This window comes from Pocillopora verrucosa, chromosome 5 (assembly GCF_036669915.1).
Source record: "Pocillopora verrucosa isolate sample1 chromosome 5, ASM3666991v2, whole genome shotgun sequence".
NCBI lineage: Eukaryota > Metazoa > Cnidaria > Anthozoa > Scleractinia > Pocilloporidae > Pocillopora > Pocillopora verrucosa.
The window spans coordinates 20,016,590-20,040,072 of NC_089316.1; the positions used below are offsets into that span (position 1 = coordinate 20,016,590).

Consider the following 23,483-nt stretch of genomic DNA (forward strand, 5'->3'; position numbering starts at 1 on the left):
CCGTGTGAGGTCTGGGTAGGATACCTTAGTGAAGTTGCTCTTGGCAGCAGGCAAAAATTTTTTTTGGGATCACTTTCTGAAGGAGCTTAGAAACCAGGCTCAACTCAGTAGCCAAGCCTACTGAATTTGTCCCCAGGCCTTTGCTTACTTGCGTGACCTTTTTTGCCACTAGCTTATGTCGTCACATTGGAGTATACAAGAAACATCGGCGTGTAGTAAACACAAACTCAAATTTTCACAGCAGTAAAGTGAAAAACGTTTTGAGACCGAAGGTAAGTAAGTATTTTAGTGTTTTTCAACCTAAATTTAGTGTTTTGCTTTGTAATTTTACAACGTACAGTGAATTGTCAAATTAATAACTCGAAAAACCTTCAGCCAAAATTAAACTCTTTATTGATAACCTTATACTTTCTTGATCTGATATCCCAATTAGCGATAACACCAGAAATTATTTGCTTTTGTGATATAAAATATATAACTTGTTAAAGTACGTTGTCACAAAATAATGCACCTAGCAGTAATTAATCTGAATACGCAAAACTTATTTAATGTTTAAATTGTTCCCTGGACAGCCTGGACATCCTGGACATCTGAGGCAACTGATAATGCATTTTGGGAGTGGTGGGGATGTTTGCTTCATAGTGGCTATGGCTGTACCTTTCCTTGAATCTGCCCTGTTGTTTGTGATAGTTTTTTCCATACATTGTATGTTATTTTTTTCAGAAAATTTAAGTCTGCTAGAAGAAAACTTTTTTACAGAAGAATCATTTTCCTATAACGTGTACAACTGTTGCTTAAATTTGCAGTATTAGTGATATTTTTATGATAACAGAATTGTCACAAAAATTATTTGACATTAAGGTGGTGTTGAAAACTGCATTGAGGTCTACTGAATATAGTTAAAGTACTGAATTTCACTCTATGACTTACAACTACAGAATATGGGGCTTTTTTATGATCATGTACCCACCAAAAAAAGCTCTCTTGGCTCATTTGCATCAAGCCACCATATATAATGCAATCAATGTCTTGTTTTTTATATCTTGAGTCAGTGTGGAGTTAGAATCAATATTTGAATGTTAATTATAATCATATAAATCCAACTGAATGTATTTCTTTCATTACCTTTCCACTGACTGCCAAACCAGCAAGCCTCGAGGCATTAAACATTGAGGACTTTTTAAAAGGCCCTGTATTGTATTCATGTAGCTGCTTTGGGAAAGGGGAGTGGTAAAGTTTGAAACATAATAATAATAATGATAACAATGATAATAATGATAATAATGATAATAATGATAATAATGATAATAATTATTTATAATAATTAATTTTTCCCATCCTTTGCTGCAAAAAATTTTGAAAAATTTGCGATGAAACTACTCCAACTTCTCTGAGTATTCATGTGCTGGCATTGATTAGATAAAAATCAGTTCAGATGAAAGCAGCTACTGTTATTGCTTCAATAATTTTAGACAGCTGGTAGGAAAAATGGTTGTGTCCAATGGGGAATTGCTAAGTTCTTTCCATTTTTATAGCTCTATAAAAATGGATTCAGAACTCATTCCAATGATTGCTCTATCTTTTAGGCCCAGCATTTGGTAAATTCTTTCTAACATTGTTTGAAAGATTCCTTCTTCTTTTCTGATTGTTGAATTTTTTACGAACTTTCATGTTGGCTTCTCTCTGACTGTCTGATAATTTGGGGCGACGACCACTTGGTTGTGCGCTTGCAGATTTAATTCCAGATTTCCTTCTGGAAATAGCTGTTGGCTGCACTTTAATTCTGGAGCTGTTATGTAAGACTGGTAAATAATTTCCACCCCTCTCCTTTCCAAACTGTGCATAAGCAGAAGCAAGTGAAGCAACTGGTGCCTGGCCCCTACACTTTGAAATGATTTTCCTATACAAAGTCAGGTATTTATAGTAGCAGAGGCGAAAGTTGGTGTCACTTGTTCTGAGCTTGTACTCAATATCTTGGGAAACTTGTTGGTGAAGCTTAATGATTTGGTCAAGTGATAGTTCATCATTTGGCAGAGTAGCATCTGTACCAGCATCAATAATGCCATCATTGGTTTCCATGGTCTCAGTTTCTGGAGAGTCAGGCATGGGTAGTAATGTTTGTTGTTCTTCATCCTTTTCTTGGTCTCCATAGAAAGGAGGCTTACTTTCAATTTCCTTTTGGTGCAGGCTTACAAACTGTCTAACACTGAAATTCTTCTTGTCTCCAATAGCAAGGATAGCAAGGTTGAATATCTCCTTTGCAGTTTGGGGAATAAAGTTTATGTTGTTGATTCTTAATTTTAAAGCCACAGCTGCTTGGTGAGGGCATGCATTACCACTGACTCCCTGCTGACATGTACAGGTTCCTGATGTGCAATCAACAATGTATGTGATGGTACTGTTGTCATCTCTGCTTGGCACATGGAATTTGCATGGATTCTTTTCATCTATGGTTATGGTGCTTTGACTAACAGAGCTTGCAGTTCTTCCAAAGCAACGGGCTGCAAGGTGTAAATTTTGTGGTTTACCAAAAGCCAAGGAGAGAGGCTTTTGTTGGAAGTACATTTCTAGGTCTTCAGTGATAAACCGGAATAGCTCAATAAGGTTGTAAGCTCTCATTCTTCTGAGAACTACACATTTGAAAACAAAGATCATTGATTTTGTGTAGTTGTCTGTATTGTTGCCTCTTGTTCTGAGATCTGTTCTGTAACAAAGTGCCCATTCCTTCCTTCTATCAATAGCTTTGTTCAAATACCCTTGATACAGAGAATATTTCTGTAAAATAGTGTCTGATACAAAAAGGTCCTTGATTTCTTCAAATTCCTGGGGTGTCTTGGCAAACACAAGGTCTTTCAATTGTTCTAGGCAGCTTTCCAGGCATGATTGGGATTGACTTGAAGTTACCCAGACTGCAAGAGGTAGTGCTCCATAGGGATGATGAGTACACATAAAGTAAACTGGATTGTTATATCGATCAAGACTCCCTGAGGAATCCATAAATGCCATCTCTCCAGCCTGCTTAGTTGTGTGTACACGTGACATGAGAGGGTCGCATATAGATAATATCAAATGCTTTTGGTCAGCATCATTACCCTGAACCCTTTGCAAGAAACACTTCCCTCCTATGTTAGCATTTTTCCTGTTGTAGTCCTCAACAATTTTCTCAAGTTGATCGAATATTGCTGATCCATTGGACGGCCCCTTCTTTTCAATCAACCATTTCCCATACAAATTGTTTACATCAGGTAGAGAAGGACTCATTTTGCGGTCAGCCAATAGCATAAGAGTTACTGGATCCTTCATCAATTGAGTCTCATGATAACGAAATGCCTCTGAGGCACTCATGCCCTCCTCAAAGTAAGTACAGAATTTGTCTCTTGTTGCTGGCAAAATAGGGCAAAAGGAAGTTAAATGAAAGCAGTGCACACTGTGATTGTGGTTCCACCAAAGGTCTATTTCACACTGATAGGGCATTTTCTTGTTTCTGTTGATCCTGATGGACATTTTGCTGTTGCAATCAGTCTTCTTCTCCCGTGCTTTTGATAACAAGTGCAAGTCACAGCCTTCCATGCCACTGTTGTCCTTGTGTGTCCCATGCCTTTTTTGTTTTCTTTTTAGTGCAGCCTCTTTTTCAGTGACTTGCTTTTTTGTCAATTTTTTGCGTTTGCATTGGCAAATATACCACTGTGCATAAATAACTTTAACCCCTTTTTGTTTGTATCCACCTTGTGTATTATATTTTATGTTTGAAGAAGCTGTAAATTGCTGCAGCCAGTGGTCAACATCTTCTTTAGTTGTAATGTGACTAACAGACAATTTCACATAAAAATTATCTTTAGGTGCACCTGTAAAGTTATCCATGGGCATTTCTCTAAATTCATGGCATTTATATTGATAACCAGGTGGAAATATTTTTTGTGCACACTCTGGAATCTGCTCCCCTCTTGTATGAATGTCAGGCTGCTTAGCATCCTTGGCATATGTGTGGTCATTACCACTGACCAGAGGTGACTCTCTACAAGGATCTGTTTTCTGTCTTTTCTTTGGAGATTCAAAGTCAGAATCTGAATCTGCTTGATAGGGCTGCTTTTGTACTTTTCCTTTCAGATTTGTACAAGATGAATTGTTGGCCTTTCCACAATCATTAGCGAGACCAGAAGATGCCAGAAAAGGGCGTGCTTGGTCATCACTTACTTGTCCAGGCTCTGTGGCTAAGTTGGATGGAGAGCCATCACCATTGGCAATATCTAAGATCAGTGAATACCGAAAGTCATCAATTTGAGTTTGGGAAAAGTCTAGTGGCCGCCCCTCTGCAATGTGCTGTGCCCATTTGACAACAAAGACACCACAGTCAACTGAATTGGTTTGCTGTTCAATTTCAGTAGATGGAATAATGTAATACTGCCACTCTTTCCAGTCCAAAACTTTGCTTTGGCTGACAAACGCACACTCTAGAAAATAAGCAAACCTTGTGAATGCAGTTTGTGCACCAACACCATTGAACAGAGAATCCAAGTAGACCATCCTCCTTTCCTTCAAGTCTATAGCAACAAGGCACCAATGATCTCCATGCAGTACCAGGCACAGAATCATGTCTGCTGCTGAAATGTTCTCATAAAGCAAGTCATGTCTGCCTTAAAATTGGCACAGCCAAACCCCTGGCTAGAAAACTATAAATTTCCCCAGATAGGCATTGAAGCCAATGTCCATTACTGCAGAATATGCAATGTCAAAGTCCCCTTTTGACTGGTCTCATTTCTCTTAAAAATATGATAGATGTAAATCATCCATTTTCATAAAGAGATCAACAAACCTCTCTACATTAGTTTAATGTGACCTCATTTAGTCCTGTTCCCAGGAAAAAAAAAAAAAAGCTTTTGGAAATGTTTTGTTTTTATCCTCACTGTTAAATATCACCCCTTCTGTTTCTTTGTTGTTTGGCATGTAATAAGAGTCTTTTCAGACCATTGAATTTTCACATAACTCTTGGAATTTAATAGGTTGGAGAATGAGGTTGGAAAGAATGTGTATGATTTTGTTGTGCAGTTGGAATGATAAATAAATATGATTTTTATTGGGAAATTATTGATTTATTTCCTGATCCATATTAAAACTGAAAGCCCAAACTAGTACGTGTTGTAATTCACAATTTCCCCACATCACTGATCATATCTGATGATATTTCCAATACTAATGATTAAAAAGACTTTTCCTTACTCCGCTAAAATCCACAATTATTCTTCCATTTCTAACAAGCTCTTTGAGCTAAGGTGACTGTATCTCTTGTACTAACGTTGTCTTACCTTTTTTTACTCGACATTGACCTTTTTTCGTTTTGATAACCGGCCCCGCCGGCTGTGATTCATGTAAAAAAAAAAAAAGCTTATGAAACAAAACATAAACTTCTGTAAACTTTAATTTTTCGCTAAAATTAAAGTACATTGCAATAGCGGTACAGTTGGAGCGCTAAAAAACGCTCACAGGAAATTGAGTACTTCAAATGATCAACGATAACTTGAGATGGCGATGGCACGATAAAAGTATACCATCCAAGTAATAAGTGCTCTTCGACAGGTCTCTTGCATCCTTCACAAATACAGTCGAACCTCGATTAACCGGACTTTTCGATTATCCGGACTTTTTCTCTGGTCCCGTTTTTTTCATGAATATTAATGACCTTAGATGTTAAAAACTTTAGGAGGTAAAAAAATTCAGAAATTATGATAAAAGTCAGGAAAATTGCGTTTAAAACAGCGCATTACACGCTCCGCTATCGAAAGATCGAGCGCTCGGAGACAAAAAGAGACAAGAAGTATTCTAATGCGTTCAGCTGAATTTTGATTTGTTCAGTATTGTTTTGTTGCTAAGCTGAGCGTGGGTTATGTAAACACACGAGACGATCATAACTCAAAACGACATGTCTACGAAGCGAGAGCGATCTGTTGAAGCAAACTTTTAGAATTAAAAATGTGTTATCTTTATTTCTTTTGTTTATATTGTCTCATTAATAATCATATTTTCGATTATCCGGACTATTTACCCTAGTCCCACCGAGTCCGGATAATCGAGGTTCGACTGTAACATCATCTACATCGATCGCCCAAACAATTACAAGATATGACTCGGAGTCGTTTGTACAATCTTTTGCTTTTTGAAAATGACTTCCTTCCACACACCACAAAACAATTTTAAGACTTTGTCGCTTCCATCTAAGTTACAGAGGGAAAAATGACAAGAAAAGTTTTTCTCAAATACTCGATCCATTGTTGTTTTCCGCCGTGTTTTCCTGACTCTTTTCTCACGCGATTCTCGAGTGAGAAACCGACACAGGCGCATACCAGCGGTTCCTCGCATCAAACTAAAATTTATAGAACATGCGCAACAAAATGCCCATCTGCTGCTCTTGGTAACAGAAATTTCTATTTAATCCTAAGAATATTGATCACTTCTCTTAACGTACTCAGGAAAGCTTTGAGATGGAAAGAGGATCTTTGAATGCACTAGATGCGAACCCTGTGGAAGACGAAAAGAAGAGTGAAGACCTCAAGAGCGGAGCATCTTGTAAAGTTACCGTGGATCAGTGTATTGATGTTATGTTTATCTGTAGCGAGTGGGGCTCCTCGAAAGGTGGATTATCAACGTTTAACAGGGAACTTGCTGTGAATCTGGCGAAGTATTCGAAATACAGAATCAGGGTTCACTGCTATGTTTGCCAAAGTACAGAAGAAGAACGACAAGATGCGAGCAGGAATGGAATCCATTTAATCAGAGCACAGCGCCGTCCTGGATGTAGTGATCCGCTTGAATGGATTCGATTTCCACCATCAGAGCTTCCCAATCCTGACATCGTCGTTGACCACGGTAGAAAGTTTGGTGATGCGGCTTATTCCATACAACAAGTAACAGGTTGTAAGTGGATACACTTTGTGCATGTGTTTTGCGAGGATCTTGGGAAATACAAACTGGAAAGCAGTGTTACAGCTGATGCAATTGCAGATAATGAAGAAAAGAACAGACAAGAACTGGAGTTGTGCGAAGCGTCGGATTTAGTTGTCGCAGTAGGCTCCCTACTACAAAGAAAATATCAAAAAAGTCTGCCAGATATCAAAGTAGAAGTCATTACTCCAGGGATTGTCGAAAAGTTTGTCAATCCAACAGCAAGGCAATCAGAGAAATATGAATCATTGGAGGAAGAATTTAGTATCTTTATGCTCGGACGTGGAAGCTTTGAGGATTTTAAAGTGAAAGGATATGATATAATCGGAAAGGCTGTGGCTTCATTACAAAGAAAATTCAAGCTCATTTTTGTTGGTGCACCACAAGATGGTGCACCATCACAACATCGGAACATAGAAAAATGGTTCCTGGAGGAAACGAACATATCACGCGACCAGTTAACCATTCGTGGCTTCTGCAGTCATGATAAGATGAAAAGGATGTTTCATCAAGCAGATGTGGTTGTGATGCCCTCCCGCACAGAGGGCTTTGGGCTGGTTGCCTTGGAGGCCATATCAGCAGCTGTGCCTGTGCTGGTCTCCAGGGAATGTGGGATAGCCAAAGCCCTTCAGACTGTGGATGGTGGGATGGCTGTGGTCATCTCCTCAGCTTCACCTGAGGAATGGGCAAACAGAATCCAAGAGCTATCAGAACAAACAACAGATGACAGACATGCCTCTGCCGTACGTTTGAGACAGAATTATGGGAAAAAGTACAACTGGAGGGAAGAAAGTGAAAGATTTGAAGAGATGATTCTGCAGTTAGCTTCCAGTCACACTCATAAGGAGACTGTTGTCACAGGTTTGCTTTAATTAATATTATTACCACTTGTGTATAAACCACACCTTTTTGCTCAAGTTTTGGGCCAAAAAATCACAAGTGTGAAGACAACTGTAATGTCAGTCACAGGGAATAGGGAAATTGATTAAAGAAAAGCTTTTAAAAGGTATTTTCAGAGTTGATTAACTTATTAATGTTGCTGCAAATACACATCATTAGATTTTGTCAAGTTTATTGTGAACATCTGCCAACAAACCACCAACTTTTTTTTCATTAGTGCTTTTTTGAAGTTTTTTTTTCCAAATTCATGCTTGAAAGTTGGGTCTGTGGCTTATACATGAGTTTTTATGGTATGTCATTTTTAAATAAATTTCATTGTATCTTGATAAAGAATATTGTTTCTTATTTTCAATTCTACTTAAGTAGTGTTCTAGTGTTCATTACTTCAGGAATTGCTTTCTTACAAATTTAATATTCACTGTTTTAGAATTATAGCTACTAACTTCACTTTATCAAGAAGGATTAATTCTTCTATGTTGGAAGCAAAGTGCAGAAGTATATGAAAGGGTCAGGAACTGTCATCAATACTTGTTGTTTTTTTTAGTGACTGTAGGTTGCTACTAATAAATGCCTTTGCCATTATTTTTGACAAAATAAATCAAGAGAGAGATAACTCAAGACATTAAACCCTTTGACTCCTAGATATGATTAACATGAAACTTCTCTTAACAATATCCTCACATTATCCAGCAAACAGGTTATGAGAACACTCAAACTAATCAGGTAGAGGTCATTATCTTGATCTAACACCAACTTCGTACGACTAGTTTACAAGGAAATGTGCAGCAGCTAGAGGGGAGAATTAACATCAAGATCTTGGGAGTTAAAGGGTTAAGAATTGCTTTTTCAAGGATAACTTATCCTAAAGTTTAATATATATTTATTATAAGGTAACTATAATATAAATTTTCTTTATATCCAGAAAAAGCTCCATGCCATTCAAATGAAAAAGAACAAAGGCAAAGGAAGAAGGTTCTGACAGTAACTGGTAATTAATAATTTTTAAAATCCTTGAACAATAAGTAATATTTTGAATATTTTGTGTGAAGGATACTGCTGCAGGTCTAAAAACTCATATTATTGGTAACAATTAATATTCCTATTAAATATTTTGCAACATACACATCAATGTAACAAGTTGTGAAATGCTTGTCTTTAGCATGGGATGAAGGAGACTCAGATCTTCCATAGGTCATAATAACTGCTTTCACCTGAGAAAGAGGTCCTGCATACTGCTATGATCAGTAATGAGAGCACACAGCAGAGCATCCTGCTTTATAGGAGGACCTGAAACCAGGCAGCCTTATCGCCTGACGAAGACTAACAGTATCCAGTCAAAATGTCATGATTCACATCATAAGTAGTCACATCATGAGATAAATGATAGTAGTTTATTATTAATGAGAAAAGTATTGGGATGGTGCATGGGATAGACTAAAAAAGTTGTAAGGAAGGTCATGGTCATGGTCACATAATAATATTTCCCACTAAGCTTCCATTGGCATTTTAACCTTAGCAGCCTTGCATCAGTATGCATACTCTTCATACTGTTCTCTATACATTTCTTAAGGTGCTGACAAGGAGAATCTGTTTGACAATCAAGCGCTTCTTAGTTGGTGGTCATTTCCCTTATTCTCATGACCTTGATGTGTGACTCATCAGGGGTGATACTGTTATGAAAAAGTAAATCTAAAGTAAGTCTTTCTTAAGGATGGAAGGGTTAAAAACAAAACTGAGCTACCGGTAACACTAAGAGTACACTGAAATGAAGTTTGATGCACATATTTATTTGCTCTTTCTTTTATTTAGTATGGTTGGGGGCTGATATATGCTGGCTATCAAGCATTGTAAGTTATAGAACATCAGCTTATCTGACATTCCTCTTCATTGTCTACAGACAATGTTCCACACAGTTGCTCACAAGTTGGAAGAACAACAAGAAGTGAACAAAGTGAGTCTGCACCAGGTGAATGAATTTACATGTAACATTGCAAGCTAATTATATGCCCAAATTTGGTTCATTAATGAAGGTTATGAACAATGAACATTCTCATTTTGGGACAATAATGAAGTCCAGCTCCTCAGAAACAATCTTAATTTTCACTCCCTTTTGTTTATATCTGGGGGTATGATGTTTGCTGACTATGATATGAGCTTACCTGATGTTTCTCTCCACTGTCCATAGACAATGTTCCACACATGTACAGCAGCTTAGAGGTTGGAAAAACAGAGAGCAACAAACAAACAGAGCCTGCACCAGGTGCGTGAAGGTACATGTAATATTGCAGGTTAGGCCCTAATTTGTTTCTTTACTGAAAAATAAGCCACATGTATACTTGAGATAAAACAGAACATCTTATTAGGTTCAGCAGCTTACAGTTACATGCATCATTTTACATTTATATTCTCCAAGTATCCACTGAGTGACTAAGGTAAAAGCTTAATTGATACGAGAGTCATTTATATGCTTGCAATTTCTCAAAACTTTATGCCACTGTATCATAGACATTTCTAAATGAATGATGAAGAGATGCCTTGGAATACTAGTTAAAAGCAAATTTTAAAATGGTTATAGAAGAAAACTTTTAATGTTAATGATGATCGCTTAATGGAACTTTTAGTTATACACAGATTTTTTACTACCACTTGGTAATACTTAAAGTATTGCTGGGTCAAGTTTTGATTCTCCTGCAACTTAAATTTGGTCAACTTTGATTTGGGAGGTTCATGTTCTTTTCAAGAAGTTTTTGAAAAAGTCAAATTCATGATAACAATTCTCCAATACAAGCCACAAAAACTGCAAGAGATCTACCAAGCCCTTAAGTTTAACATACAGCATAAGAGGACAATTCATATACATAACATGATCATGAGAAAAATTAATAAGATATTCCCACCAACCTTCCCCTCACATTTGATCCACAACAGCCTAATTAGCAAAGTATATGTGTATTCTCCATATTTTTCTTTATCTAGTTCTAAGGTATACTGATTAACAAGTACAGTTTTTACAACAGTCAAGAGTTCTGCCTGGTTTTAGCTCACATTGTGGAGTGCTAGACTGCTGTGTAGGAGGTCGAGGGTTCAAGCCCTGGACCAGACCAACTCTTAGGGTCTTAAATTACTGCATAAGGGGAAGTCTGAGGGGTATGAGCTGCCTTTGCTGTGACATCCACAAATGGTTACAAATAGACATTCTAGTCTAGGATGATAATCCAAAAGCCCTGTCTAAATAATGTCAATAAATACACTGTCACATAGTTTACATCATAGGCAATTGTTCTTTTTATTCCAGGATCCAGTGTTTGATACTGTAAGGAGAGATTAGGTGGAAATCACTCCTAGGGGTCATAGGTGAAAGTCACTCTTAGGGGTCAAAGCGTTATCACAAAACCAAACTGTAAACTCCAAGAGTGCATTAGAGTGAATGCTGTTTTTTTTTGTTTTTTTTTGTTTTTTTATTTTGGTTTGTGTCTGGGGACCTGAACTTTGCTGGCTATTTCATCAGCTTATCTGATGTTTCTCTTAATTTTCTGCAGGCATTGTTCAGCACAGAAGCGTAGAAGCTGGAATAACAGAAAGAATTAAAAGAATAAGGTTTGCCATAGCAGGTGAGTGAATGTACATGTAATAGTATTGCTGGTTATGCCCTATAGGCTTACTGGTACGTAGTTCATTACTGAAAAATAAAGTTATTGAAGGAAAAAAACATTTGCTATGGGGATATGAACACCGATGAAATACCAAGTGAGCTTTTGTGCAAAAACATGATATCTTCACACATGGAAATATCACTGTTGCTATGGTAACATAAAAATTGCACCTTTCAATGCAGCCAATTTGACAGAGGCATCTTTAGTAGTTCACTAGGGTTTATGTAATAAATAGAATATTACATGACCACTTGCAGACACAAATTTTAACTTTTTGTGTTGGAAAAAATTTTGTATCTCCATACAGTCATGTAATATCCTCATATTATCATGTAATATTTTTGGGACTGATGGAAACCAGCTTGTCACAAACAATCTTAATTTGCCCTTTCTTTCATTCGTGTCTAGGGGCGTTACTTTTGCTGTTAATTATATCAGCTTTACTGATATCTTCCTTCAATGGCAATCACAGCTGCTTAGAAGTTAGAAAACAAAAAGAAATGATCAATGAAAGTCTGCACCAGGTGAGTGAATGTACATGTAGCATTGCAGGCTAAGATCTAATCTGATTAATCACTGGTAAAGAAGGTTATTGAAGATAGAACATGTTCATGGGGGGACTTACGACATTCATCTCAGATTTTTAACCATCAAATTGCTTTAAAATTTTCCAAGCAATGGCAGGGTAACAGAAGAAAAAGCTGGTATGAGAAACATATTTTGGTACACACAAGCAATGAAGGAAAGATGCACCAATTGAAACTTTGCCAAAATAGATATGCATTGCACACCTGTTAGGGCTGCAAAGTGTCCCAGAGAACACATAATATAACATATTTACCTTGTAAAGAAATGGCCAATTAATGTGGTAAAGATTTACACATATGAAAAGAAAAAAAGTAGTGGAGTGTAAGAGTAAGCTATGTGCATTCATATCTCAGTCTGTAGCTTATGCTATTAATCTATAGAGAGGTAATTACTTCTTTTTTCTCTTAACTTTGTGTAGGCAAAGCTCCACACAGCTGTCTAGACTGTGTTTTGTTTTGATTTTACAACTTTATCACTGTTTAATACCTGATAGGTAATTAAAAAATCAACTTAGAGGTAAACAAATGACAATATGAAAACAAGAATATATTATACATGAAGCTTAAATTTAATTCATATAGAATTTGTGTAACTGTTTCTGCCTTACTTACAAATTATAGGGAAATGTATGGAAACAATACCTTTATTATCCCAACACTCCAAAAACAGATTGCACGAGTGTGTATAGATAGACCTTAAAGCAATATAGATCAGAAATAGCTATTTACATGTATTTATGGCTTATGGGTCAGTTAATTTGCATTTGGATCAAATATTAAAATGTTTGAGCATATAAAATTTTGTCTCCCCTTTTCCCACACAGCACTAGTCCCACACCTCACTGAAGCTGAAACTGAAGGCAAAATATGCTTTTCTTTATTTAGATCTGATTAGTCTTTAAACATATTTAACATTTGAGCCTTGCATGTGGTTGGTTCATTTAATGACTGCATTAATTTTTTTTTCATATTATTCAGATTCAGCAACAGCTGTACATGATTCAACAGAACAAGCACAAAGAAACTGTTACAAGAACGGTTACAGTCACTGTAAAAGGTATACCTTGTGCTTATCAGTTATTTAGTTTTCAATTCAACCAAAATTTCAAGGGCGGAAAGTAGGTGGGGGGAGGAGAATGGTTGTTCAAAGTACAGAGAATCTCTGAAGGGGAGGGACTGGGACCATTCAGTGTTATCAGACTTTTCTACTCTAATTCCTACTTTTCTACTTCAATCCCTCGAAAACTCAAAGTTGATAAACATGTAATTTCTCTTATCATCTTCATTCAGAGCCTCTCATTCAATAGGAGGTGTTGAAATTATTGGCATTTTACTTTTCTCCTTATTCATGTTTGACTTGATTATTTGATTACTAATCAAGTTTGAGGGAACGGGCAGTCCATCATCAATAAGACTCTGTTAGTAAGCAGAAACCGAGAAATTCCCAACATCGGCAAGAATTTGTCTATAGGACCGAAATGTAGGTAAAGCAGTTTGGGAGTGAAAGAATTCAAGAAACCTTTAGAAATTCATTATTTTACTTTTCCTTTCTTTGTTGTTACTCCTAAGTTTGGTGAGGGTTGTCCAATACCAAGAATCGTAACGAGTCTTAAAAGTGACTTGTCAAGCCGCACGATTCGTACGGATCGTGTAATGATCTGTAATGTAATCACGAATGGTACGCTCCTAACGTGTGAGTCGCCTTTTGCATTCACGAGTCGAATGGTCGTGCTGTCGATCCATGCATGTTATTAAGGAGACTTTTTGCACCATTTGAGTGTCTTTTAGGCCATGGTGGAATTTGTCATTTTGTACGATCCGTAGGGATCGTATGATATATTCACGAATCGTGTGACCCGCATGAATCGTCTAATGTCTTCTCTGGTCGTGTTGTCCATTCGTGAATCTCATTAGGGATTCTTGGGTTTTGTCTGCTGGCATGGTGGTGTGTCGTGCACTTTGTGCGCTGCCTTTTGAACAACAAACACTCTCATTGTTCGAGCACTTCGTGGAGTGCTTTTTAGTAGGACGAGTTATCCCTTGTTGTTTGTGCACTAAGCGCGTGATCCGCTCGTATCATACGCGTCAACAGCCCAGCCTCACGACTCGTTCATACATTAGACGATCTATATGGGTCGTTCGACTCGTGAATACATTAAATGATCTGTACGGATCAACAAATTTTCTTCTCACCTAATGTTTCACCTAAACTAAAACTTACTAGTTCCATAATAAATGTTGTCTCTACATCGTTTTTGAATTATTATTATATTTATATAATAATAATTATATAATTATTATTATACCCACGTGCCGAACATAGACTCAAGGTCCGCCGAGGGTCTCACGCCACTAATGTTGGCTGCTCTGACTGGCAAACCACGTGCAGTGAAATGGTTTCTTGAGAAGGGAGCAGCCGCTACCAGTGAAAGCAACATGGGATGGAACTCTTTACTTTGTGCTGCACAGGGTGGTGACCCTGAAGTCATTTCTCTCATCTATACCCACATGCCGAACATAGACTTAAGGTCTGCTGAGGGTCTCACGCCGTTAATGTTGGCTGCTGTGAATGGCAAACCACGTGCAGTGAAATGGTTTCTTGAGAAGGGGGCAAATGCTACCTGTGAAGACAACAGAGGAAGGAATTCTTTACATTTAGCCGCACAGGGTGGTGACCCTGACGTCATTTCTCTCATCTATACCCACGTGCCGAACATAGACTCAAGGTCTGCTGAGGGTCTCACGCCGTTAATGTTGGCTGCTGTGACTGGCAAACTACGTGCAGTGAAATGGTTTCTTGAGAAGGGGGCAAATGCTACCTGTGAAGACAACAGAGGATGGAATTCTTTACATTTAGCCGCAGAGGGGGGTGAACCTGAAGTCATTTCTCTCATCCATACCCACGTGCTGAACATAGACTCAAGGTCCGCCGAGGGTCTCACGCCGTTAATGTTGGCTGCTGTGACTGGCAAACCACGTGCAGTGAAATGGTTACTTGAGAAGGGGGCAAATGCAACCTGTGAAGGCAACAGAGGAAGGAATTCTTTACATTTAGCCGCACAAGGTGGTGACCCTGAAGTCATTTCTCTCATCTATACCCACGTGCTGAACATAGACTCAAGGTCTGCTGAGGGTCTCACGCCGTTAATGTTGGCTGCTGTGACTGGCAAACCACGTGCAGTGAAATGGTTTCTTGAGAAGGGGGCAAATGCTACCTGTGAAGACAACAGAGGATGGAATTCTTTACATTTAGCCGCAGAGGGTGGTGAACCTGAAGTCATTTCTCTCATCCATACCCACGTGCTGAACATAGACTCAAGGTCCGCCGAGGGTCTCACGCCGTTAATGTTGGCTGCTGTGAATGGCAAACCACGTGCAGTGAAATGGTTACTTGAGAAGGGGGCAAATGCAACCTGTGAAGGCAACAGAGGAAGGAATTCTTTACATTTAGCCGCACAAGGTGGTGACCCTGACGTCATTTCTCTCATCTATACCCACGTGCCGAACATAGACTCAAGGTCTGCTGAGGGTCTCACGCCGTTAATGTTGGCTGCTGTGACTGGCAAACCACGTGCAGTGAAATGGTTTCTTGAGAAGGGGGCAAATGCTACCTGTGAAGACAACAGAGGATGGAATTCTTTACATTTAGCCGCAGAGGGTGGTGAACCTGAAGTCATTTCTCTCATCCATACCCACGTGCTGAACATAGACTCAAGGTCCGCCGAGGGTCTCACGCCGTTAATGTTGGCTGCTGTGACTGGCAAACCACGTGCAGTGAAATGGTTACTTGAGAAGGGGGCAAATGCAACCTGTGAAGGCAACAGAGGAAGGAATTCTTTACATTTAGCCGCACAGGGTGGTGACCCTGACGTCATTTCTCTCATCTATACCCACGTGCCGAACATAGACTCAAGGTCTGCTGAGGGTCTCACGCCGTTAATGTTGGCTGCTGTGACTGGCAAACTACGTGCAGTGAAATGGTTTCTTGAGAAGGGGGCAAATGCTACCTGTGAAGACAACAGAGGATGGAATTCTTTACATTTAGCCGCAGAGGGTGGTGAACCTGAAGTCATTTCTCTCATCCATACCCACGTGCTGAACATAGACTCAAGGTCCGCCGAGGGTCTCACGCCGTTAATGTTGGCTGCTGTGACTGGCAAACCATGTGCAGTGAAATGGTTACTTGAGAAGGGGGCAAATGCAACCTGTGAAGGCAACAGAGGAAGGAATTCTTTACATTTAGCCGCACAGGGTGGTGACCCTGACGTCATTTCTCTCATCTATACCCACGTGCCGAACATAGACTCAAGGTCTGCTGAGGGTCTCACGCCGTTAATGTTGGCTGCTGTGACTGGCAAACCACGTGCAGTGAAATGGTTTCTTGAGAAGGGGGCAAATGCTACCTGTGAAGACAACAGAGGATGGAATTCTTTACATTTAGCCGCACAGGGTGGTGACCCTGAAGTCATTTCTCTCATCCATACTCACGTGCCCGACATTAAGCCAGGGTCCACCGAGGGTGTCGCACCACCTATGTTGGCTTATTTGGTCGAAAACTTACTAGCACTAAAATGGTTTCTTGAGAAGTGGGCAATTGCAACCCTTGAATGTATCACAGGAGGGAATTCCTTACATCTTACCGCACAGGGTGGTGACCCTGACGTCATTTCTCTCATCCATACCCACGTGCTGAACATAGACTCAAGGTCCGCCGAGGGTCACACGCCTTTAATGTTGGCTGCTGTGACTGGCAAACCACGTGCAGTGAAATGGTTTCTTGAGAAGGGGGCAAATGCTACCTGTGAAGACAACAGAGGATGGAATTCTTTACATTTAGCCGCAGAGGGTGGTGAACCTGAAGTCATTTCTCTCATCCATACCCACGTGCTGAACATAGACTCAAGGTCTGCTGAGGGTCTCACGCCGTTAATGTTGGCTGCTGTGTTTGGCAAACCACGTGCAGTGAAATGGTTTCTTGAGAAGGGGGCAAATGCAACCTGTGAAGACAACAGAGGATGGAATTCTTTACATTTAGCCGCACAGGGTGGTGACCCTGAGGTCATTTCTCTCATCCATACTCACGTGCCGAACATAGACTCAAGGTCTGCCGAGGGTCTCACGCCACTAATGTTGGCTGCTGTGACTGGCAAACTACGTGCAGTGAAATGGTTTCTTGAGAAGGGGGCAAATGCAGCCTGTGAAGACAACAGAGGAAAGAATTCTTTACATTTAGCCGCAGAGGGTGGTGACCCTGAAGTCATTTCTCTCATCCATACTCACGTGCCTGACATTAAGCCAGGGTCCACCGAGGGTGTCGCGCCACCTATGTTGGCTTATTTGGTCGAAAACTTACAAGCGCTAAAATGGTTTCTTGAGAAGTGGGCAATTGCAACCCTGGAATTTATCACAGGAGGGAATTCCTCACATCTTACGGCCTGATAACAGCCAAAGTAAATGACTCTATTGTCAAGGGTGCTGTTGTTTTTCTGTTGCTACATATTTTTTGACAATCGAAGGAATTTTTTACTATTCTTTTCAATAGGACAGATGTAAATCTCATTCATGATGGCCATATTTTATACGCATCAGTGCGACTTCTAAACTTCGAAGGCAGAAAGACCCACGTTGATTACGCCACCATTTATGAGACAAGTCTTATCTCAACTAATTAAGGACACATAAAATAATAGTTGTATAGTTTTAAGTAAAATTTGTAGCTGTGACTGTAAATAGATTTCATTTTGAAAAGTAATGCTCAACTGAGATGCAAATTCAAGATTTTGTATTAAATTCAATTGGGTCCTGTTATTTAAAATATCGAAAATTTCAGGTTTTAATTGAAGACCAATATTTTACAAAATGAGACACTACCTTAGTGTTTTCAAAAAAATACCATTCTTATTCTGTTTACGTAAATTAAATTTGCCCTTGTTGTAATGAGGAGTGCATCAGCAACAATGCATAGTAGACAGATTGTTTTGACCTCTAAGGAAAGCTAAACAACCAGTCTAATTGAAGAAAAAAACCAACAAACAAACCAACAAATAAGACGGTAATTATAAATTTATACATACAAGTCATAGCCGTTCAATTTCTAGAAGAAACTAAACACATTCAAACTGTTATAAGATATGAACCTTATTCAAATATGGAAAGCCCCTGCCAATTAGAAGACCTGGTTAAAAAAAAAAGGAAGGAAAGAAACTACGAGAAGAAGAAAAAGAAACTGGATTAAAAAAACTGCGTCTTTTTTTTTTTTTTTAATTACAACAAAAATCGTTTCTGTATGATCGACAGAGCTCTGTTACCATGAGCTCGTCTCTGTTTATTTTCAAACACCAAATGTCGGATAGTTCGATAGAAAATTGCACTATTTTAGTTTTAAGTACCAGTTTATGACTTTAACCAGTGTATTGTCAATAAAAGCCTCGAAGAACATGAAACGTATGTCACTGTGCTAAACAACCGTCTTGTTTCCTAGATAACCCTAGCCTCTTACTTCGAGTGATTAACTTTGAAATTCTCCTAACGATTCCAATACATTTTTCTCAAAAAGGGGACGAGAAATTGTCAGCTCACGAGCCAGATGATGTTTCCTTGATATAACATATAAGTTTTTTCCCTGATTTACGCGGAAACATGCTGTAGTTTTAAGTAGAAATTATAATAAGTTGGTGTTGAACTATGGAGGAAACTGTGTTTCAAAATAACAAAAACCATTTCGAGTGGCCTTATACCACTGGACAAAACACAAGCTGGCGATATTTCAGCACAGCCCCGTAGTTAATTATGCATACAGTTTTGGCGTAAAGAAAACGGGGGCGGAAACAACGTATTGCCTTTGCGAATAGAATGGGTTTATTTTCCTTGTCTTGTGCTCATGACAAGACGAAAAAACATCTTTCTCTATTCTTTACTTAGCTCAAAACTTGCATTCTCTCTTATTCTATTTATAAACATGACGCTATCCACATTGCTGATCCTAGTAGTATGCAGGACGCGTATCATATGAACTTCGTAATAGACCTCGCTCACCGTAGTCTCTGTGGCTCAGTGGTAAAGCATTGGAGCGCGAAATTCAAAGATCTGAGGTTCGATTCCTTATGGGTTATCAGATTTTTTGAGCAATGCGCGCGTTCTATTTGTAATTTGCACTCGCGTTACAACTTTGCACCCGTTAACACCCACCTGGGAGAACAAGAGGGCGATATTTAAAGCTTTACTGGGATTTTGTCCTATAAAAGTCTTTAAACATCGATAATGCATAGTCATAGGTCCGCAGAATCAGAGGCTCTTGGAAAACAAATGTTGGCTGGTAAAAAGCGATTCAGTCGTGCCTGCGAAATATTTAAATATGTATGAGTTTTACATGGACTTAAGAAAGTTTAATGCTTAGAAGATCAAAACCATCAACCTCGGTAGTGTCGCAGACCGGAGAGCTTCTATTGATCGACCTAATTCCGACTTGTTCATTACTATTTTAAAGAAACAGAATGGTTTTTGGGGTGAACGGTCTTGGCGAAATGTTCTCATCCATCGACCATTCCTTAAAGAACTGAATGATGATCTTCCGAGCGATTTCTTGTGTCAAGTTGTGGATGGAATTCAAGGGTGGGCTCTATTTAATCTATAATGAAAACAAATTTCAGCAGCCCCCCCACTTCCTTTGCTAATTGCACGATTAAATGGAGCCCACCCTTGAATCTCATCCACCTCCTAAGTGTCATTTTTATCCACACCCTAAGTCAACTGTTTTGCTTTTACTTACCCATCTCTTACTCTGGCAAGACATGTTTATCTAAACTAAGGAAGACAACTTTGTTTGATTGTCAGTGCGTGAGATCCAAGTTGAAATAAGGCTTTATTTAATTTACCATTTGAAATTTGATATAGAAGATGATCATTTGTGGTCGGTGTCCAAAAACACTCAAATTTCACGCTCTATCGTGGCATAACGCAATATCCATTAAAATGATGCATTGAGCAATTGTCTCACTTGAAACAATTTTGTCTGATTATGATCTTTCTATGTGTATTCATGGACTATAAAGAGACTTTCAAAATAATAACATACTATTAAAACTGACTTGTTATTTACCTGTGCGTTGTTGTTTAACCCTTTGACTTCCATTGGTGACCAAAACAGAATTTCTCCTTACAATGTTAATACAATATCAAGCAGACAAGTGAAGAGAATAAAGAAAATGTCAAATGGGGGATTAATAGTTGATCAAACACCAAATTCTCTGAAGTAACATCATAAAAATTGTGTGGCAGACAGTAAGGAGAATTGCTATTAAGATCTTGTGAAGGAAATGGTTAAAATCTGCTAAAATGCTTTTATATGTGCTTGAATTTGAGCATGAATGGATCAGTAATAAGTTTGGGAACAAGACATCTGAGTTTTTTTAAAGGGGAACTTTTGGTTTCAAAAGTATTCAATGTAAAGCACAGTTAGAGCTAGAATTTTGAATAATGCAGGTTTTCAAAACTTGTTCTACTGTTCCTTAAATTAGATCATGCTGATTTTTAATCATAGTTTAACACAGAATTTAGGGCACTTCTTACCAGCATATTGAGCCCCACTGTTCCAAAGTGTTTCCTATTCCTTTAAAACGGGGCCAAAAAAAATATATATATCTTGAAAGTCTTAACTTGATAAACTCATAAAAATTGCACCGTCAATAAAGCACTTACTTGTACAAACAGATGAAAGCATGTTTTACAGGTGATCCACCCCCTCAGTAGTGTATGGCTTTTTTGGCCCAACCCCCTGTTTTTGTGGATCTATGTCAGTTTCTGAGCAACTGAGTTTCCTCCTAGATAAAAATTGAGGGACATTTTGAAATGCTCTCATTAATCCTGTCAAAATATTTCAATTATTATTATTATTATCTTTATTATTATTGTTATTATTATTATCATTATTATTATTATCATTGACTTTCTATTAAAATTTCTTCTCAAATTATATGATTTTAAGCAGCGCTTCTCTTGGATTTTCCGTTGACTCCGGAGATGCAAATAGTAAAACGCTGCCAATGAATGTTTCTTTGAATGGCAAGGTTCAAGTGGTTGTGGGTTTAATGAAGAGAGGAGCAGAATTCATTACAACTTGCTGCACAGGGTGGTAACCCCGAAATCATTGCTCTGATCTTAACTCACGCGCCCAATATTGAGTCAAGGTGTGCTGAGAATCTCTCGCCACTAATAACCCCTGCTGTGAATGGTAATTGAAAGCCTATGTAGTGGTTTCTTGAGATGGAAGTAACTGCAAGCAGTGAAAACAACAGAGGATATAAGAATGTGTTGTGTTTCGCCGCACAGAGAGCTGACACCGACGTCATTAATCATATCCTTACCGAAGTACCAGACATTGACTCAAGGAACGCAGAGCAAGGTCTCTTGCCCATTATGGCAGCTTGTTTGGCTGATAAGAGACATGCAGTGTGATGGTTTGTGAGAAGAGGAAAACTGCAACCTGTATGGAATGTGCTGCACAGGATGGTGACCCTACAACATTTCTCTGATCCTTACACACATGCCGGACAAAAACCGCGTGCGGTGATACATCTCTAATCATTGCCGTTTGTCATGGCAAGCTGCAGGGTGTAAAGCATATCCTTCAAAGGGGTACAGAATCTTTGACCAAAGACGACAACAGACAGGATTTTTTATATCTTGCTCATCATGTGACCCAGATGTTCAGTTCTAGACTAATTGCTGCTGTTTCACGTGGCTAACAGTGAGTCAACAACCAGCAATGATTAACGCAGGTTGGTGAAATAAGTTCTACAGCTTAGGTTATGTTCGGTTACTTCATCAATCTTTAAATGTAATTGGCAAAAAAAGTACACTGCTACGTCTATACAATGTATTACAGTGATACCACTTTACTCGTGTAGGCACTCTGTCTTAGGGAGTAAGCCATCAGTCATTGTTTCCTAAATTACCAGCGCTAATTTTAAAGCGGAAAATGAACTTAGCGTTTTATATGGTTAATCACATAACCTCGAGTGCAATTTGGAATAAATAAGCACGAGTAAATTTTTTCAGACTCAAAATTGCACAAGCCAGTAGGGCGAGTGCAATTTGTGGTCTTTGAAAAAATTCACAAGTGCTTGTTTATTCCAAACTGCACGAGAAAAATCATGTGCTTACGTATTAATAATATACATGAAAAAATACGAGGTAGCTTATCATATTTAGGCAGAAGCAGAGCGCGTGCATCAAGTGCAAAAAACAATTTATTTAAACCTGTGCATTCGGTCAAAACAGTCGCTTACGATCAAAACAGTAATATACAATAATATTTTCACACCTAAAAGGAGCAAAAAATTTCAAAGTCCGGCTAAACAGTTTAAACAATTCTTCAGTCTGTGTCCTAATCACTTTCGATGGAATGGAATCGTTCTTTGCGAGGTTTAACCATGGTTGTTTTCAACTTCGGCGTAGAATCGCTCGAGCAAAGTGTTAAGCTGGATCGACTCGTAATTTTGATTTCCTTGGCAATTGCCTTCTCTAAAAACCTTTTCTTTTCAAACGGACAACCAAAAAGCAGTGCTTTTTACAGTGTTTTTGTGGTTAGAGCTGTTTTTCTGCTGCTGTATTGCTGTTGCGGTGGCGGTAGGAAACCTAATTAAAACGCCGGCCATTGTTTCGCTCGCAAATTTTCAGCGTAGCCAAATGTTGCGAAATCCAAGGCTCGCATTTGAATGGCTATCTGTGAGTTTCTTTGATTATCGACCAATCAGAATGTCTGGTTTGTTACTTTCTTTGCTCTGAATTAACCCTCTTCTGATAACCTGATAACTGCATTTATCTTAACCAACCACAACTGAGTGATTTGTTCATGTATATTATTATGCAAGTTATTTGCACTCCTAAGCCTATATATTTTTTGAGTATAGGGGGCAAGTTTCGAAAGAAACTGTGGTGCTACATCGGTGGGAGAGTATAAAAGGGTAATTTAGTATTATCAACTGAGTTGATAACGTAAATTGGCCACCGTAAAGAGTTTAAAAGCCGACGTTTCGAGCGTTAGCCCTTCGTCAATCGCTCTAACGCTCGAAACGTAAGCTTTTAAATTCTTTACGGTGAACAAGTTAAGTTATCAACTCAGTTGATAGTACTAAATTGGCTAGTTTTTGAGATGCCTGGTTAGATAAGCAGAGTCAGGTATGTTAAGCTAGTGTACAAACACAGTAACTATCTCGTCTACTTCAGTGGTTTGCTAAATTGTGCCAAAACTGAAGCTAACTCAATCGTCAAATGCTCACCTCTTGTGAACACGGGGAGAGGACTCGGAAGGGTTAACAACTATACCCTTCTTGCACGCACTTCGTCAATCCCTCGAAAGTTTTTTGTTTGTTTTTTTGGGACCGCCTATTTTTTATCGCCTGGGGGG

At 38.7% G+C, this 23,483-nt stretch overlaps 1 protein-coding gene across 2 annotated transcripts; it reads left to right on the top strand.

Annotated features, from left to right (window-relative positions):
* The first annotated feature begins 34 nt into the window (after positions 1–34).
* Positions 35–18,496, top strand: LOC136281303 (serine/threonine-protein phosphatase 6 regulatory ankyrin repeat subunit B-like). Of its 2 annotated transcripts, none has more exons than XM_066167725.1 (9): positions 35–272; positions 6,465–7,797; positions 8,759–8,824; positions 9,734–9,802; positions 10,022–10,096; positions 11,376–11,447; positions 11,898–12,013; positions 13,055–13,133; positions 14,400–18,496. In XM_066167725.1, exons 2-9 carry the CDS (start codon positions 6,477–6,479, stop codon positions 17,513–17,515), a joined length of 4,914 nt encoding a protein of 1,637 aa, XP_066023822.1. In that variant the 5' UTR covers positions 35–272; positions 6,465–6,476; the 3' UTR covers positions 17,516–18,496. The 2 variants fall into 2 exon arrangements, with proteins under 2 accessions (XP_066023822.1, XP_066023823.1); XM_066167726.1 differs by having other exon boundaries at positions 9,734–9,787.
* Positions 18,497–23,483: the final 4,987 nt, after the last annotated feature.

What these genes read in the sequence shown, in the direction of transcription:
- LOC136281303 (XM_066167725.1), top strand. Translation starts at nt 6,477, where the DNA reads ATGGAAAGAGGATCTTTGAATGCACTAGATGCGAACCCTGTGGAAGAC. An exon ending in TCAATGAAAGTCTGCACCAG is followed by an intron (nt 12,014 to 13,054) that starts GTGAGTGAATGT and finishes CATATTATTCAG; the next exon opens with ATTCAGCAACAGCTGTACAT. An exon ending in GGTTACAGTCACTGTAAAAG is followed by an intron (nt 13,134 to 14,399) that starts GTATACCTTGTG and finishes TGCCGAACATAG; the next exon opens with ACTCAAGGTCCGCCGAGGGT.